This window comes from Calonectris borealis, chromosome 2 (genome assembly GCF_964195595.1).
Source record: "Calonectris borealis chromosome 2, bCalBor7.hap1.2, whole genome shotgun sequence".
Lineage (NCBI taxonomy): Eukaryota > Metazoa > Chordata > Aves > Procellariiformes > Procellariidae > Calonectris > Calonectris borealis.
This window is the reverse complement of record NC_134313.1, coordinates 131832653-131850569: the sequence shown is the minus strand read 5'-3', so window position 1 is coordinate 131850569 and position 17917 is coordinate 131832653. Positions and strand designations below refer to the sequence as shown.

Here is a 17917-nt window from a genome sequence, read left to right as displayed (position 1 = left end):
CTGGTTTTTTTGATGGTTTGCTTACTTCTTATGGGTGGCAGCATATTTTCACTTTATACACTTGTTTTGTTAGTCAGCTTTTAGAAGACTTTCAGTGCCTGATTGAGCAGTTGTAGAGAATCAGTTGTGCAGCAATGCCAGGTCAGTTTATAGTAAGTAACAATTCAGGCCACAACTTCTGAATCCGCTCCAAATGGTGTGTTGACTCCTTAGCGCAATAGCCTTCCCCAGTTCCAGATAATAAATTAGTATTTTTTATAGAAGTAGAGTTGCTGTGTTGTGACTTCCTTCTCTTGACACTTCTTGTTGAAAGAAAAAAAGAAAAAACCCTTACGTGGTTTATTTAAGTAAGTCAGCTGTGTTGACAGTAAGAGACATTTATTCATAATCATATTCAGACCTGAGTTTAAAATACTGATGTGTTAAAAACCTGTTAGCCTCTGACAGAGCCGTACAGAGTTATTCGCGTGAACCTGTATCCCTTGCTGCTGCTGAGACAGCCTATCCAGCTTCTGCTTGCACGTGCCATGTCCTCAAAAGCAGCAATGGCCAGCGACAGCCGAGACAGGAAATCTCCGTAATCCTGCTGCAGTACAGCGTTTTGGGAGGCTCCAGGACATTCCAGTCCTGTTTGGAAAAAAGTTTCTGGAAAGCTTGCTGTTTTAAGGTACGAGTGTACCTCTAGGTGTAATGGCTGATACCTAAGCCCTTCTTGAACAAAGCTTCTTCCCCCAACTGGTAGAAAAACTCACTCATATAAATGTTGAGAATAACAAAGAGCCATAATGAGCGAGTTAGTTACCTGTGTAGACAATTCAAGTCCTTAAGTGGTAGAGGTTCCCACTGTACATTTGAAGACCTCAATAAGGAACACTTAAATTATTAAAAATACCAAATTATTATTGAGTTATTAAAAATGTTAAATAGATAAGGCCTTCTCTTTGTTAGTGGCTGTTTTCCTGGAGTTAAATGTTTCAGACAATACTGAAGAGATACTGATCCCATCACCTGGTCTCCAGCCTGCAACAGTACTGTTGGTGTGAAGCACTTAATTTTTCAAGGATTATGTCCCAGTGCTTGGATAAAAAGGCCTCCAGCGCAGCTGTAGTTCTCTCCCAATAAATCACTTCAGCTTCAACATGCTGAGTTTAGCCCCTAGTCTTAACCTCTCTTTATCAGAGTCTCTGGTATGTTTTACAGCTTGCGGGATACCTACTGCCACATCCACATTCACCTCATCTTCAAAAACCAGTGAGACAGTCTAACTAGGAAAGTTGAAGCCCTTGCTTTGAGCGCAGCACAAGAACGCTACTGTAACCGCTGCAGGAGTCGATTGAACAACTATGAAATAATCCTAGAGCTCTTCAGCAAACTGAGCTTCAAAGAGAAAAATCCATACTTACTGCAGCTTAGAACAAACAGAACTTAAGGAAACAGCTGTATTTTGGATCAGGAAGAGCTGACCTCTGAATGACGGACCTTAAAGCGTTGCCTTTTGGGGACAGTACCATGATGAGGGTTTGCCCCTAAGTTTTCACCTTCTGGTGCCTGCAGCCTCACCCACTTAGGCTTGTGCTTCTGTACCATGTGGCACTGCGCACAAGCTGAAATTACTCGCCTCCTCAGCAGTCACTGCAGACCCAGAGGGGATGGCTCATCAAATTCCCTCCTACTCAAATGAGAGGAAGATTCTTTCTGAGTACCCCTATTTCAAGGAGTGGTTCCTTGTCTGTTCACTCTAGAATGTAAATAGGGCAGTGTGCTTGTCACAAAAAATAAAACGAAGGGGGTTTTGTGTTCACAAAGATCACAATTGACATGTCAGAGCTTGATGCTTGAAGGAAGCAGGGTTTTTTCCCTAGAAACGTGCAATAAATTGCTATCGGCAAGCACTGGTGCCCTAAAATAAAAACCACACACTAGGCTCCTGCATCTTTTAACAATGTAATGATAAAAAGATTCTGAGAGGCCTTTAAATGTTTTCCTTATGACTTTTAAATCATTAAGTGGATTATAAACCGGTTTACCCTTTTTTCCCCTTAATGCACATGCTTTCTTCAGCCCAAATGACATCTCTTTCACAAACCTCTCCTCAGACGTGCACCAAAACGTCCATTTAACAAAAGGCATTTCAAAACCCTTTGCTTCTGTAATCATCCCCTTTCCCTCTAACCTCTTTCTGCCATCCCCTGTTATACTCAGATTGAGCGCTACGGGGCAAGGACGTGTCTCTCTAATTGTATGGGCTCCCCCCCCCCGAGAGTAGTATTAAACACACACACTCTGCACCAAAAGGTGGAGGAAAAAGAATTTCATATCCCCCCACCCCCAAATACCAGTAACCTCAGTTACCGTTAACAAGTTCTTTCTTACCTTGAACAGTTATCCTGCCAAAGGGCACAAGAACACCTTTCATTCCATAATGCATATGATGGTAATTAATGCCACTTCTGAGCCAGGAAGCCAGGAAAGTTGTTAACATCCCCTTCCTCCGTAGCCTTTCCCTGTTGACACTTACCTTTCGGAAGTCTCTTCTTTCTAGAGTTTAGTGGTCTTGTAGTGAAACATCAGTTTCACCTTAAAGTCTCTTATTGGACCTGACTCCATCACAAGTGAAGAGAAAAAAAAAACCAGGAAAATTAACCTATATAAACATATGCTCTACAAGTAACTAAATAAATGTGGTATTAGCCTACACTGGCGGGAACAGAGAGCAACCCCCGCTGTTCAGCAGCTACTGAGTTGGAGAAACATTCTGATCACAGTGTCGCATCATAACATGTAATCTTAGAAAATGTTTATTCCTCTCATATTTGTGTCATCAGCTAAGGAGCGACTTGAGAAAAAGCAGACTGGTAGTTACTTTTTTTTTTTGGCAACAAAATATGAGGAGTGAGATGTGTGTCCATCTACACAATTATATTTAAAGTTAGTGAGATGGTTTGCGAGTTACCAGGTGTGACAGCGTTATTAGACTGAATCTTCTTCTTCTTCTTGTGACATTTAATTTACCAGTTCGCTGTGTGCTCATCTGGTACAATGAATATGAAGTATTCCTATAGGATTTGCATTAATTAACTGGAAAAGAGTGGCTATTCAGTTATCGTTACATCATTTTAGTTAGTAGGGTGCTTTTAGAGTGAATAACAGAAAGCACTTAAATTGAAAAGCCTTTTTTCCCCCCTTCACTGTAGAGGCAAGGTACTGATTAGAGTCAGCTGCCACATTCAGCACCACAGGCACCTTTCTGCTGATGGAGGCTTTTGCAAGGATCGCCTTTTGAAGCCAGAAGCACACCTCCACTAACAGCCTTGGGGACATACGAATTGCATCTACAACTCAATTCATAGGTGCGATGGTATTGTTAGCCAGCATTCCTCATACTTTTCAGAAGCATTTATCAGCAAGAAATTAGTATCTGCTCTTCGTACATTCTTCAGTTCTGCGAGGATGAAATTCCTGCACAAAAAGCTGATTGTGCTTTATTTCTGCCCTGCAGTTGGCTCCCTGAGGCAAATGTACAGAGTCACGCAACTACGAAGAAAAAGCAGGGTATCCAAATGCAGAGCCCTTCCTCTGCTCACCTCAGCAACTGAGGCTGATAGAGGAGCCAAATTAGGAAAAAAAAAGTATATTGTTTTATACTTGGCTTCATTTCCATGTGTATGTTAAAGCTACTTTGAGCTATTTCCATTACACTGTTTTCAAGTGCACAGATCCAATAACCAAAGAAATTATGCAAGATGAAGTGCCAGTCAAATTGTTTGTGCATTTAACCGCTCCTAAACTCCACATAAACGATTTTCATTATGATTCTTCAACATTTTGGACTTCCTACCCATTTTAGTTCTACCTCTCCAACCTTGCCCCCCAGTTTGTTTCAATATAAAACCCCTTTTCCATCCTTCATTTAATTCAGCCGCTCCTCTTCGCCATCTTCATTTAGCCTTTGACATTTCTTTACTTGTCTGAGCTGGATTTTCTCCTTTGAACTCCTCCCATTTAACGACTGTTGTCTAGTTCAGACGCCCACCTGCTCTAAATAGCACCACGCGTAACTCTTCCCGACAGAGTAGCCCGCATGCTCCTCCCTCAAAGAGAGGAGACCCTTGGGACCGATGTACACGCCTGAGTTTTGTTGGTCTAACAAGGACGTGTTCATGTTAAGATACGCCAAAGTGCCACTTGCGTGTGCCGTCGTCCTTCACTGTCACCAGCCCGCATCAGTAATGCGTGGTAGCACAACCCAGTTCCCGAGGCGCGCAGGCAATACTCACTGGTGTCTCCTGCCCGTACAAGAGAGGCATGGTAAGACCAGCTTGCATCCTTACCGGGAGGTTCTGCCTAGTTTGGGGGAAAAAAGAGATTGGGCTTAAAAACACAGCTCTCCGTGGGAAGGAAAGGGCCCGGCTTCTCTCTCCACCTTCTGCTGGGGGTGACAAACCTTGCTATGGAGCTGGGGGCTCAGAGTAGCTGTGGCTTCTCTGGGTGTGAGAAGTCAGTATGGAGTCCTGCCCTCTCCCCATAGGTTGAAGATCGAGGTTGTACCTCTGCTGCCAAGCTCCATTTCAGCTTCTCCCACATAGAGTTCTCCACTGTGGGCGTATTTCCCCGCGCTGGTCAGGTTCTCAGATACGGGAGTTAAGCTCTGTCCTAGCTGTTTCCCTTCTCCATTCAGGCTTGAAGTAAGGTGGCAACTGCTTTCTTTCACCTCCTTGGCCACTCTGGTGGTCTTGCTTTTTCAAGGCCAAAATGGCAAAGGCAGCCGAGATGCACAATGCACAATGCAGCTGCGGAGCCTTGCGGCTGTACCCCAAGCCTGCCTTCCCCAGCCCTCATCCCGTCTGCATCATCCGTCTGCGAGGTGATTTAAGCTCTCTCAGTTCACTTGAGACAGGGCACGGCGAAGGCACTCGCACAACCCCAGACAGCTGAACTGACTCAGAGTAATTCAAAGTCACAAGTTGGAATTGATTATGTGACTGTAAAAGCAAAACCGTTTGCCCTTTTTAAACGGAAAACCCATGAATGTTCTCTTTCAATCTTCCCAAGCCTAAGCTGCTCCAGCATTTACAGCAACAAAGTTTTAAATCAAGTTTTCACTTAAACAAGCGCAACTTCCTCATAGGCCCGTGCTCCGTCAGACTGGTGACGGAAAACCAAGTGGCAGTTCTCTAGCACTAGTAACTACTTCTAATTCAGTAGGAAGGAGCTTCCCTTCATCACCACTTCGAGACCCTGAGTTCCTCCTTTTGGGGACAAATTATTGGCAATTGTGCAAGTACCACAAGTAAGAAATCTCCTTTATTTCTCTTTAGTTTTGTAAGCAGTTGGGATCCAGTTAAACAAGGTCAAGTTGCAATCCAATAAACGCTTTCTATTCAGAAGTATTTGGAGAGTTCTTTCTACTGCAACACTTCCTACTAGTAAAAAGTTCATTAAATACAGTATATTTTAAAACAAGATTAATACAAAGCTAGTCCTTGAAATAGAAAACCATCAGTAGAAGGATTTTATGCTAATAAAATGTGCAAACAGGTACTTAAAACTGTACAGAGCAGAGACCTTGCATTTAAGTAGAACAACTGAAACAACCTATTTTTGAGGCTTTTGGAACTTCAGTCTAATCTCAAGAAACAGAATTAAATAATTGAAAAATACCACCAAAATTGAAGTTTCTTATAGTCCTGTGGCTAAACCACTGTTCAAAATAAAAAACTCTTTAATCAATGAAAAAAATACCACCATGTTTTATGTGTGTGAAATGGAATGGTTTAAACTTAAGTGCTGTTGTCCCACTTAGATGAATATTCAAAGTGGTATGATTTTTCCCTTCTCTGCAATGTTCTGCCAACTGTAATTTTTAGGCATGGGAGATGCTTTCGACCACTCTAGGTGCATTTGATACAGAACATAGTTCTTTGTACAGCATTCTGATTTGAAGACTAAGGACAATTATCAGGCACAAATCAGTCAAGGGTAAAAACAGCAAATCACTTATGGAGCTTTTGCTTTAGAAAAACAAAAATCAGGGGAATTTAGAATGTATTTCTCACCTTGTAACCAGATTACTTGACCACTTCTAAATAGGGATGAAGGCGGTTAAGAAGAGAGAAACAACTACTTCCTACATTTTTAAGAACACTGAAGTACTTGCAGAACATTGGCACAAAAACTATATTACACATGTACATTCACTTGTAAATATTTTAATGTAGCTCCAAACATAAAAATGTTGGCGATTTTACAGAATTCTGTTAGGTATCAGTCCCAAAATACGGATACTTGTATAAAAAAGCCCCTCTGTTAAGGTATCTGCATTTTGTAAGGTTATTTAGTGACATTTGCTGGCCACTGACCCCTGCTATTTGTCTACAATTTCAGTTTTTTCTCACAACATACAACAGTGAGGAAGTGGTGCAAAATCACCTGAAAGGGTCAGGAGATGACATCTAATTCCAACTTCAGTGAAGACAGCCACTGAAAGATGTACATTTTACCTGTTTTTCTATCTTCTGAAGCTCCCACAACTATTGATGAACTGTTGTTTGGCAAAGAGAACATAAATGTGAGTGAATAGGAGATTGCATTTTATATTGGAATCATCTGTCTCACACAAATTTACCATGGGGTTTGTTTACCCAGTGTGCCTAAAATAGGTACACGATTTGCATATTGCTTAGAGATCTGCAAGAGTTAATAAAATTCAGAAGAGACTATCACCAGTAAGTATGCTATTTGAGATAAATGCAGATAACAGCCATCTTATCTAAGCTTTCCAATTTCAGCCTGTTTAAGCCCAAATACCATTTTCATGACACCACAAGCTTAATGACAAAATAACATATGGCACAATAACTTCTCCAGCAAAGATACGTGGACAAGAAAGTATTACAGAGGAAAATCTGAGCAAGTGGAACGTTTGCCCTGACCTAGATACAGACCTAGTTTGCTAAGGTCGGTCACAGAAAAACCCAAGTACGTTTTCTGACCCTACTTTTTAATTTAAAGTGTAGCTCTAGGAGATAGTGTAGGGCATTTCCCACTCTGTACAGTGGATGGAATTTTGCAATTAATTTCCGTGGATTAGAAAGCCCAGGCCCTGCAGTTACTTAAAACATCAAGATATCGGTGTGCTAAGGAGCAAAATAAGTACAATGCCAAAGAAATGCTGAATTGAGCAATGGAGTTAGCGATGGTGATTAGCAAAACCTGTTCTTTTGCCTTGGCAAAGTATCAGCAACTCACAGGCTTCTTGAAGCGTAGGTTTTACTCACAGGAGCAGTCCACGTCCAGCCCTGCCCCATCGCTGCCACTGCAGCCGTCCGATGCTGGAGCACAGTCCCCCCCCTCTGTTACCTGATCCGCACAGCAGCCAGACGTACTCTGGCTGAGGCAGACCTGCCCGTCATTGTCATCAGTATCGTAACTGGCAGGACATGTTTCTTCTGACGCCCCGTCGTGGTGGGTACCTCTGTCATTGGTCCCAGCTACCTCATCTCCCAAGTCTATGACATCATCCAGCTGCTCTTCTGGATCAGGCTTGGCTGCTGTCGAGATTTGTGCTTCTAAGTTTCTTGTGTTCTCTGTGACTTCCAATTCCTGCTTCTCCTCTGCCATTTGCTTCTCCCTAGTACTTAATTTAGCCTTTGTGGATTTCTTCATTTGTTTGTTGTGCATGTCTTCTCTGGAGAACCTCCAGTGAAACTACAAATAAGAGATCCAAATGTTAAAGACCATTAGAGACAATCTCAGACGGACATCTACTTTCTGGAGTAGAAATGTTTTTATTATTTAGTTTTAATTCAAAGACTAGTTTGACCAAAAAGACCTAAGATTAAAAAGAACCGCATGACTAAATCAGACGGCTTAAGATCATCTGTGCCTACACGTATGTATCTATTACGCAGAGAAAAAGAGACTGTGATGCATTCTGCTTCTGCTGTTTCATACGCCTGGTGGGTTCCTCCCCACACGCCGAGTCACTGTTGAGGCGTACAGCACCCTGGCAGCCAACCTGCACTCTGGGCAAAGCAAGAACATGCAAAGCTGCACAAGTGCAGACAGAGGACCCAATCCCATGGTGTTATTCCCATGTTTTTCACCAGGTTAGCAGCAGAACTAACACCATAACCAAGACTATACCCAAACAGTAAAATATTCTGAACCATTTGCATGAATGTTTTCAATGAGAAAGCATGAGGCTGCCTCTTGCAGCACTCGCCACAGTGCTGCAAGACTTACCACAGCTGCCGTTTCAGAACAACTGTTTTAACTACTACTAAAAAAAAAAAAAAAAAAAGGGAACTAGCAGTACCTTGAAATACTGACTCGACAGGTGTAACATATGTAAAGGCTGACAAATATGCTACTAATATATCTGCTTCATTTGTCAAAAAATAAATGGACCTTCCCAAGGAAAGCCAGACCATGTTCCAAGCCACTGCTGAGCCATCCTACACAAGTTTGCTGAGTGCATGTGAATGTGCGCAACCATTTTGTCAGCAGTGTCCACGCTTATGGAAATCCAGGGATGGGTTAGGAGGTGATGTCTGGATGGCATAAATAATGTCATCAGGACATTCAGCAAATTCAGCTGTGGTCCAAAAGCCATTTTTTTCCAGGGCAACCAGGTCTGTGCCCAAGTTGGTCAAAAGAAGGGCTCGTGTTCATAAATTTTTGATCTAGCTATTTATTCCTTAATCAAAAAGCCATTCAAAACCTATTAAGTTTATTAGATTACAAAGATGGAGCAATTCTTCTGCTAGCCAGAACGTAATGTAAAAAGAAAAAGAAAAAAAAAAGAAACTGTTTTTCACAAGATTCTTCTTGGTTTTATTTAGAGGAAGCTATCTTTCACTTAAATATTATTACAATTTAGAGAAAGAGGAAAGATAACATCTCAGTTCTAGAGCTCAACTGTTTAAAATTCAGAGACACCTGAATATTTTCCTCTTTGATTTGCAGACGTGCTGGGCACCCACAGCTCCCCTTTAACTCAAAGCTCTCTTTGATGGAAGGTAAGATCTGGGCCCTAAACGTGATAAAGATCAAACTGTAGGAGACTTTCTGTGTATGTGCAAAGGTATGTATACTTAGTCAGGTATTTACACTGTATTTCACAAAAATGCATACAGCCAGTTTCTGCTGAAATAAGCATCACTTTTGTATAAAGTGAATGAACACGATTACCTCATCACTGACTGAATATTGCACTAATAAGAGTACTTCTGTCTCACTGAAGAGAAAAATGAGTTGTACCACTCCTTGCCTGTTTCCTTTTCTGCTCCACTGGCTGAGGAGGAACAACTGAACAGCAGTTGGTTGATATGCATAGATAGGATGGACCAGTTTCCAACACTGCAATGTCCTTTTAATCTTATCAGCCTATTTCCCTCCTCCAAGGGGTTATCTGTAAACATTTTAGACATGCTGTATCACAAGTTAAAAAAACCCTGAGAGCCCATGATGTTGTCTGTGCAGAATATTCAGCAACTTAATCAAATGCTGGGTATGGCATCTCTGAAGTGACTCACAACAACCACTTACAGACGTTGAACTGGTCTTACATTTCTTTACATAATTATAATCAATGTACCCCATTTTTCCTTGACCTTTGGTATGAAAATGTGCTGTAGTAATTTTTTCCCTCAAATACATCTGTATATTTAATACTGCCAACGAGTAAATCCTTTGTTTTGTCAACCAGACATTGTTAAATAAGTTTTTATAGCCCCAAATGAAAAAATTCAAACAAAGTTTTGAGTCATCTGAATGGTATGCATTTGCTATTATTATAATGTAAGAAATCAGTATCACACTAATTTCTCTATTTGAAGTCATACAATTGCTTATAGGTTCCCACCCTTTCCATTAAAACCGCACAGAGTGGTAGGAAAAGAATGACCAAATACAGGCGCTCCAACGCTCATCCCAAGATCCCTTTAATCACCTGAAAACAAAGAGAAAAAACAAGAAAGATGGGCTTTGTGACACGTTCACAGAACACTCTGGGCTCCAGTTTGGCTAATGAGGGAGGGTAAATCCCAAATCAGTCATGCTCCCAGCGGTTCTCTCCTACTTCAGTCAGATCAAACACTCTCCTGGCCTCCACTGTATCGAAAAGACAACTTTCACGGAACCTGGCTCCAAACCAATGAGGGGTTTCTAGATGAAAAAAACTCTCTGTGGTTATCCCAAATGTTGGGTAAAATGCTCCTAGTGCTCAGCTCTGCTTAGCATTTCCAATCTCCTACTCTAGCTCAGCTTCTGCAGGGCCTCGAGCGCACCACTCCTTCAGATGACATTTGGCTAGCGAGCACTCACGTAAGAAAACGGAGCTAGAATAAAAACGAGACTGTATTAATTAGCAACCTTTTCATCACGTGATTTCAGAGATCTTTTCCATACTTCACCTGGCTTTTCTGACCCCTTGCATACTGAAAGGGCAAGGCAAATTCGAGTACTGTAGGAAGGTCAGCACTTTCCCAGTTTCCAGTTTAAACCAGTCCTTGTACTTCCCTCTCAGACGTATGGTGTGACAGGTTTGGGCATGGGTTCCCACAGACACACATTTAAAAATGGAAATGGGAATACATATGTGTATCCACATACGTACATTATTAGCTGTCAGCTATGTTCTCAGATAATTTAGCTGGATTCAGGGGGCTTTTTTTGGTTAAATTCTAGCAGAATTCATTAACATTCACACAAGAGAGAGAAACACCAGCCAAGATCAAGCCTGCACTGTGCTAGGCTCTATCAAAACACATAGCAAGAAAGAGAGAGCAATTTAAATGGAAAAGACAGGCAATGAGTGAGAGAAAATAGTATTGGTTCCACCTTGCAGGCAGTGAACATGGGCAGAGAATTTTAGGTCACGTATGGAGGTTTATGGCCCAGCTGTAACGAGAAATCTGCATCTCTTCTGCTGCCGTGAGTTCAAGAGAGAATGAAATATAAGAGCTTTCACATAATTTGAGCATTTTTTGTTTCTCTCATTTGAATAGTTCAGTTCCTTGTGTCGTGCTACTGTAGCACAGAAATGTTGAATAAGCCATTTTTACTTCTATGGGAAATCAATTACAATATTAAAATACCTCCAACAAAAAACCAAAGAAACCAGGAACTCAAGGTTATTTACCTTAGATTCTTTCTTCTTTGCTTTCTGGGGCAAAGAAGGTCTCTGAAGAAATACAATTTGCTTTGTAGATAAATTCCCCTCCCTGAAAAGAAACAAATGCACACTCCTGAGAATGAATTAAATTCATATCCAGCATCATTCAAAGCAAAAATCCATCTCAGTCATTTACTTCTGCAGGTCAAAGACCAACAAAATGAAGAATGACCTAAACCATTGCCCGTCCCCAGTGTCTTTGAGCAGCCTGGTATTTTGTGGGGAAAAAAGAGGAACTGTTCAGCCTGATAGAGCCTGTCAGCCTGTGACATACTTCAGTTGAATGTTTTAGCATTAGTGTGTAAACACAGAATAAATTGTTTGGAACAAAAAGCAAGAAACCCAAGTGCCCTGGTGCCTGTGTGTAGCAGCGTCTCAGCGACACCGGAGTGTTCCCTCTCTCCCTGCTAGGGCACCTATCCGGAATGGGGCTGGGTGCTCCCTACAGGTCTGCAGCACAACAGGAGGCACAGCCAAATGCCATCAGTGGTTAGATTGGGTGGGTGCCCTTCTGCACCGTCAACCTGACCTGTATTACTGAAGTTATAAATGGGACACAGAAAGCTAGAACAGAAAGAAAACCATATATACCTTTAAAAGACAGGGCTTACGAATCATAATTGTGATTTTCTATTCATTCCTACATTGAAACATACATGAAAAACTTAAATACCATTTTTCCCCCAGCACAGATGGCCTTTACTTTTTAGGCTTTTATGTGTAGGAGTAGTCTTCATCTAGATCTCATAAAGAACTGGGCGTATTTTTACTCTTTTAAGATAAAAAATCATGGCTGATTATACTGGTGTATATATAAATATATTCCTGACCAGTGAAAATCCAGAATGTGCCATCTTCATGTTTAACAAGTGGGATGATTGTTTTTCACCACAGTTATGTAGAGTATTTTTAAATGACTTGCATTTATATTTAAAAACTCAGAATTTTAATAATAGCAAAGTAGACTGCAGAATGATTATATATGTGAACAAGGCTACTAAAGTAATAATACACCAATCTCACATGGTTCTGCTCAGCTAGACGGTGTTTATCAGCAGCATTAGACAGACATCGATTAAGAATAAAATTACTTTTCTTCAGATAGCAACATCTCACTCCAAACGTTCTAAGAGGAGCTACTGGGAGATTGAGAGCAGGAATTTTACAATCAAGGAGTTTACAGAGAGGCAGAGACAATACCCAGAAAATTCATTCAGAAACCACACTGCCATCTTGCAGTATTTTGCCCACCAGACAGGTGCTTCCTGCCCCACGTGCCTTGTGATGCTCAGAAAACCCAGAGAACAGCTGCAGCAGGGTTTGCAAGGGCAGCTACTGCGTGCACGCAAGGAAATCCATGCTAACCTCATGGGAGAATTGCTTGTACCAATTGTGGTGCTCATACAGTGACTTCCCTGGCCAAAAGGCACTGCCCGCCCCCTTCCTACCTGTTTGTCTTCACAATCGGGGTAGGAAGCACGCACGTCAGCTGCCAGCCGTACATGGCAAGGGAATTCAGCAGCGGAACGTAATCTGTCTGCACTTCAACTCCCTAGGAAAGAAAAATCAACAGTTAGCATCATCACTTGGAGTGTGACATTCAGTTTGACACAAAAAAAAAAAACCAAGAAAAAATACGTGTGTGGGTTTTCTGGGAGGGAGAAAGGGTTTTTGTACTGAAGTGGGTCATTTTGTATGTTCAGCTAGGCAGGAAGGAAAACGTTCGAAAATACAAGAGACAGGATCGATCACCTGTACATCCCAAACAGTTAAATGAGTTAGTTTAAAATGGTAAACATCTGTGATCTTGTTTTTACAGTGCCTGAGTCATCCACCTAGCTTTAGATGATTCCAGATCTCAACAGGACAAATTCATCGCATTTTATCAATTATCTCCTCTCAAGCAAAAAGATGTTCAAGTAGTTAAAAAATGACAACATTGCTTTGCTTGGATTCTGCTCTTGTCTAGGTTAGAGTAAATCCGGAAGATCTGTACTGAAATCAGTGGGGTTACTCTACCGTGATGGATCAAAAGCAAAATAGCCAACAATAACAAAAATAAAATAGAAGCACAGGTCTATTCCTTTCATCACCCACAAATACGCATCGCTTCCTTGTTACTTTGAATCACGAAATCTGTGAGACCAAAAATGTTGCTGCTCAGTGCAGAAGTGTGGCTCCAGCTGCAGATCTACCCCGCAGAGCCTTGCTAATTCTCTTTTTACTAGATGGCAAACCCTGTAATTCTCACAGAAAGAACCACTGGTGATTTCAATAAAGTTGCTCCAGTGAGGTGTCTAATTGCCGAGACTTTCAGTAATTTAACAAATAGATGCTAGAGCATATTTACTAGTTTTTAATTTTAATAACCACAAAGCAGGCAAATGGTAACTATGAGTCACTACAAATATAGCTATATCTCTTTGGAATGACAATTATATTTGCCAAAAGCTCAGGCACTTGCACTGGTTTCATGTGCATGCAAGGAGTTTTAACTGCCAATTCTCAACACTGGGTAAGGCACAATAGTTTTGCAGCTCCAAAAAAATCCATTTATTCCGCAGTAATAAAATAGTCATTTGATCAGACCTAATCCAAATCCTGCTGTAGTTATTTCAAGGTATTTTAGTGAATTGCAATCTTAGCTATTTCTTTCTTCTAACAAATATAATTTAGGTCACTTGATATCTTCATAACTGAATGACTGCCTGACTATACCCACGATTACAAATGCAAATAGCTGAAGAAGCCGTATCACTCCTGCTTAAAAAGGAGAATGTTTAAAAACTCTACTCCAGAAAGTGCCTGCAAGAAAACACTCTACTAATGTTACTTCTGATTTCTGTACAGAGGCTTTCAGGGACTTCCAGAGATACTGCTACTTTACAACATCACCATGTACACACCAGAATTGCTGACTCCAGGAGAGGAAAGAGACGCCCTGCGAGAGGGGAGCAATATCACATGGCCTTCGACTCATGTCCTCTGAAGCGATCAGGACTTATCCTACAGCTGTGATCGTGGTAGATTTAGAGTCTCCTCAGACTCCCACTTCCCTCCATAAGATGGATATTTCCGCCTTCTTTCCAGTTTTTAAAATAGAGTGTCCAAGGATAATGCAATAATTATGACATATCTAGATGCCTTTAAAAGCTAATGTCTCAAGAAAACACATTAATAACACACTGAGATTTATGAGATTGGTCAACAACGCCTTCCAAAAATAAAGACAAAAACATGCAACGTGAGCATTAAGAATAAGGTCAGAGCATCCACCATTGCAAGCCTGCCATAAGGCGCCTGGAAGAACACATAAAAGGATCTGATCAAAACATTCCCTCCATCAAACAGTGTTTGTAGAGGAAAAACCAGAATGAGCTCACTCATTTAGAGGGTGAAAGACTAGCAGGTCAGGAAAGACTGGCACAGCAGACCTTGTTTGTGCCCCAGGCAACATCTTATGTTGCAAAGAGGATTTCTATTTTGAATTCATTGCCTAAGGTTGGCGATTAGCAAGGAGAATCTTTTCCTTGCATCAGGACGTGCAGCAAACGTCAAAAATCAGAGGGAGATTACAGCAATGAGGAAGGACATCAGTACCACGCAGAGCTCATTTGGCTGCTGCAGAAGCCAAATTGTTGCAGGGATGCGCCGTCACTCCTGCCACAGCCCACTGTCCCTGCAGGCTCTGAGTGGCGAGACACGGCTGGCTTTGGACCTGCCTGACTTGTCAGGATTAAGCATCATCTGCAGCAGATGATGTTGTATTTCATAATCCCAATTGGCAGAAGGGAAAAGAGCAGGTAAAGCACATTCAAAAGTGTAAAGTTATCAGAAATTAAATTTAAGATTAAAGTCAATTAAGCTTAAAGAAAAATTAAAAAAAAAATCTGGAAATGTAAAAAAATTCTGTTGAAAGAGTGCTGTACAACTGTTACAGAAAAGGTGACCTCTTATTTTTCATGTGTGCTGGCACCTGACACCACAATCTGCATGGTAGGCTGTTTGGAGGAAGGAAGCGTATACATTATGCAGAGGTGCACGCCTCCTCCAAGCTCCACATGCTCTTTAACAAGCTCTCTCTGACTCTGCACGACGCTCCGCCGGAGTCAGACACCGCACCTCTTCCCCAGGTCCCTGGGGGAATAAACTACTCCTAATAATTGGCTGCGTTTGAAGATGGTAGACAAGAGAAAGGAGTCGCTCCTGAATAAACAGGTGTAATTCACATGGGCTTCAAGCTCCTTACTTGCAAATACAGATAATTGAAGCTTTCTTTTAGACCACAAGAAATGACTTCCCCCTCCCCCTCCTGAATCATCGCTTGTAATCCTATCCCACGACTGGAACTTGTGTGCCAGCAGGAGTCACGGTTATACAGACCCTTAATTGGTGTCATATTAAATGCTTTCCAAAGCAAAAATGCTTCTAAACAAACAATACACTGGGGGACGGGTGCAGAGGAAAAGAGTCATCTTGTATTCATTTTATATTTAATAGAATAATTAAAATTATTTTATCTACTATTATTTGAGACAATGGAAATAAAATTTCAAGCATACAGTTCCATAAGATGAAATTGCAATGCCCTTTCTAGCTAGCAAATACTGGATTTGAACACCAGCAGAAGTAGAAAGTACATGCCGGAGCTCTACTGAAAATGAAGTGTTCAAATAATGTGTCTCAAACTGGGAGACATTTCATTCAGTGAAAGGGTGGAAAATTTTAATTAACTTGCTTCCCACTCTCCTGTGGATGATAAGTAAGTAATCTCTGATCACACCTTGCGTGTCAAGAAGCCAGAGCATATTGAGCTAGGCTTTTCCCTTGACTTGCATCACATGAAAAGAATTCATTTTATTTATAGTTGTACTGTTTGTTTTCAGCATTTTCGCCTTTCACAGTTGCTTCTGCTCATTAGAAAAAAAAAAGATTAAAAAATTATAACGATAATATCTAGGGCAAGCCACACAAACAACTGCACTAACAATTTTTCTTTTCTTTTTCCCCCCTACTGCGGCAATTTTAACCACAGCAAGATAATAAACAAGACAACTACTAAGCTCTTGTGAGACAGAAAGAAGTTCTTTAGAAATCATTCTTTCCTGGGTTAAATGAATGTGATTTAGTTACAAGGCAGCTATGGATTGTCACTATTCAATATTTTTTCCAACACGGATTAAAGAGTGGAAGATTGAAAATCCCATTAAATCAATCTTAATAAAACCTTTACTGGCAAATCCTTACAGACTGAGTACTAAGATCTACAGACAGATGGCAAAGAGGATGGGAAGTAAAAAACACGAGTCGCTTTGAAAGTGTAACCTACTGTTTGTGGGGGAAAAGGAGCAGTGCGTTCAAACCCAGCTCCTTACAAAAAATAGAGGGGAGAGCCCACGAGGGCAGCAATGTGCACCCCCAAGCCAGGACTGGTTACCAGTCCCCACCACTGCCAAAGCCAGAGCTTCCTCCTAGGGCGCTGAAGGGAGGAAGAGGAAGTGGCGAAGGCAGGACTTGCACCTTAGTGGAAAAGAGGGAAAATAAAATGAGAGAAATGAGAAATTGAATATATGGGCTGACCCGGTAAAAGCACACTGTAAATGTTTTATGTTTGCAGTAACACAGTCGACAAGGAGACTAAATCCAGGCTCTACATTTGTGAATTATTTGCCTTTTTCCTTTTCAGACTTCTTCCAAAAGGTAATTTCTGCTAATAATATAACATTATCGATCCATTAAAAACACTTATTGGAAGCAAAAGAGGAGTTTCACCAGTGTTTCAGCAATAAAAGTTGGACTATGCTCCTCTAGGATTGAGCTGCTCCTAAATTTCCATGTGTACTACCTTGCTAGCAGACACTTGCTACACATCCATCAGCTGTATAGCAGAGGGGTGTGGGACAGCTCCTGCACCCTTAGAAGCCACCAGTGGCTTTTGGCAGCAGATGGGTCACTGACCAACACAGATTAGCTGCCTAAATTGGGATCTTAGTGGAAAGTTAATAGAAAAAAAGTAATAAATAAATCCACAGACAGGCTTTTTGCTCATTATTATGGGCATATGTAATTTAGAGTTATTTATGATTACTTAATATATGTGAATTCATGCACTGTGAAATATTTTTGAGAATATAATAAGACTGTAACACTATATGGAGTAGCATCCTGTTAAGACAGTTTTTCTGCGATTCAGATGTATCCAGTCACAATTTCAATACACACATAGGCTGCTGAGTAGCATTCACATCTGTCTCCACATTTAGGGTAAAATAAAAGCCAGCCAAAAAACCCAAAAGCTCACAAAGCCCACTTCTCTCAGTGACTTCTCTCAGTGACTCCTACCTTCTAGCATATGTATAAACGAACAAAAATGTTTGAGTGCTCCTGATATTGCCTGCACCTGTAACCCAGAAGCACATAGCAACACAATTTTGCATCTATAGAAGCACAGGATAGGTAGCAAAAGCTTCACAAGGTGAACGTGTTGACACAGAGGGCTCTCCACAAAGGAAGCATGGCAGCATCTTATGAAATGGGTTAAACTTGCTACTGCACAGGCAACGTACACATGATAAGACAACTCCACGTAATTGGCCACGGAGCACAAGAAATAAATGTGATCTAGCAATCCATTAGTACATTCTCTTAAAAAACTCTGGCGTTTACACTTGTGCACGGTACCTTAAGGTGAGCACTGATTTTACTGTTTGTCCATCACCTGTTTTTGGGAAAAAACCCAAC

General features: G+C 41.2%; 1 protein-coding gene across 1 annotated transcript in view; it reads right to left on the bottom strand.

Moving 5' to 3' along the window:
• Positions 1-2880: 2880 nt before the first annotated feature.
• RFTN1 (raftlin, lipid raft linker 1) overlaps positions 2881-17917 on the bottom strand; it is a 101324-nt gene continuing 86287 nt past the window's right edge. Inside the window, exons 8-10 of the mRNA XM_075143451.1 lie at positions 12625-12728; positions 11144-11225; positions 2881-7707 (exon numbers count right to left, since the gene is read on the bottom strand). Coding sequence (XP_074999552.1) covers positions 7270-7707; positions 11144-11225; positions 12625-12728 — 624 coding nt within the window. The 3' untranslated portion in view covers positions 2881-7269. The remainder of the gene's footprint in view (positions 7708-11143; positions 11226-12624; positions 12729-17917) is intronic.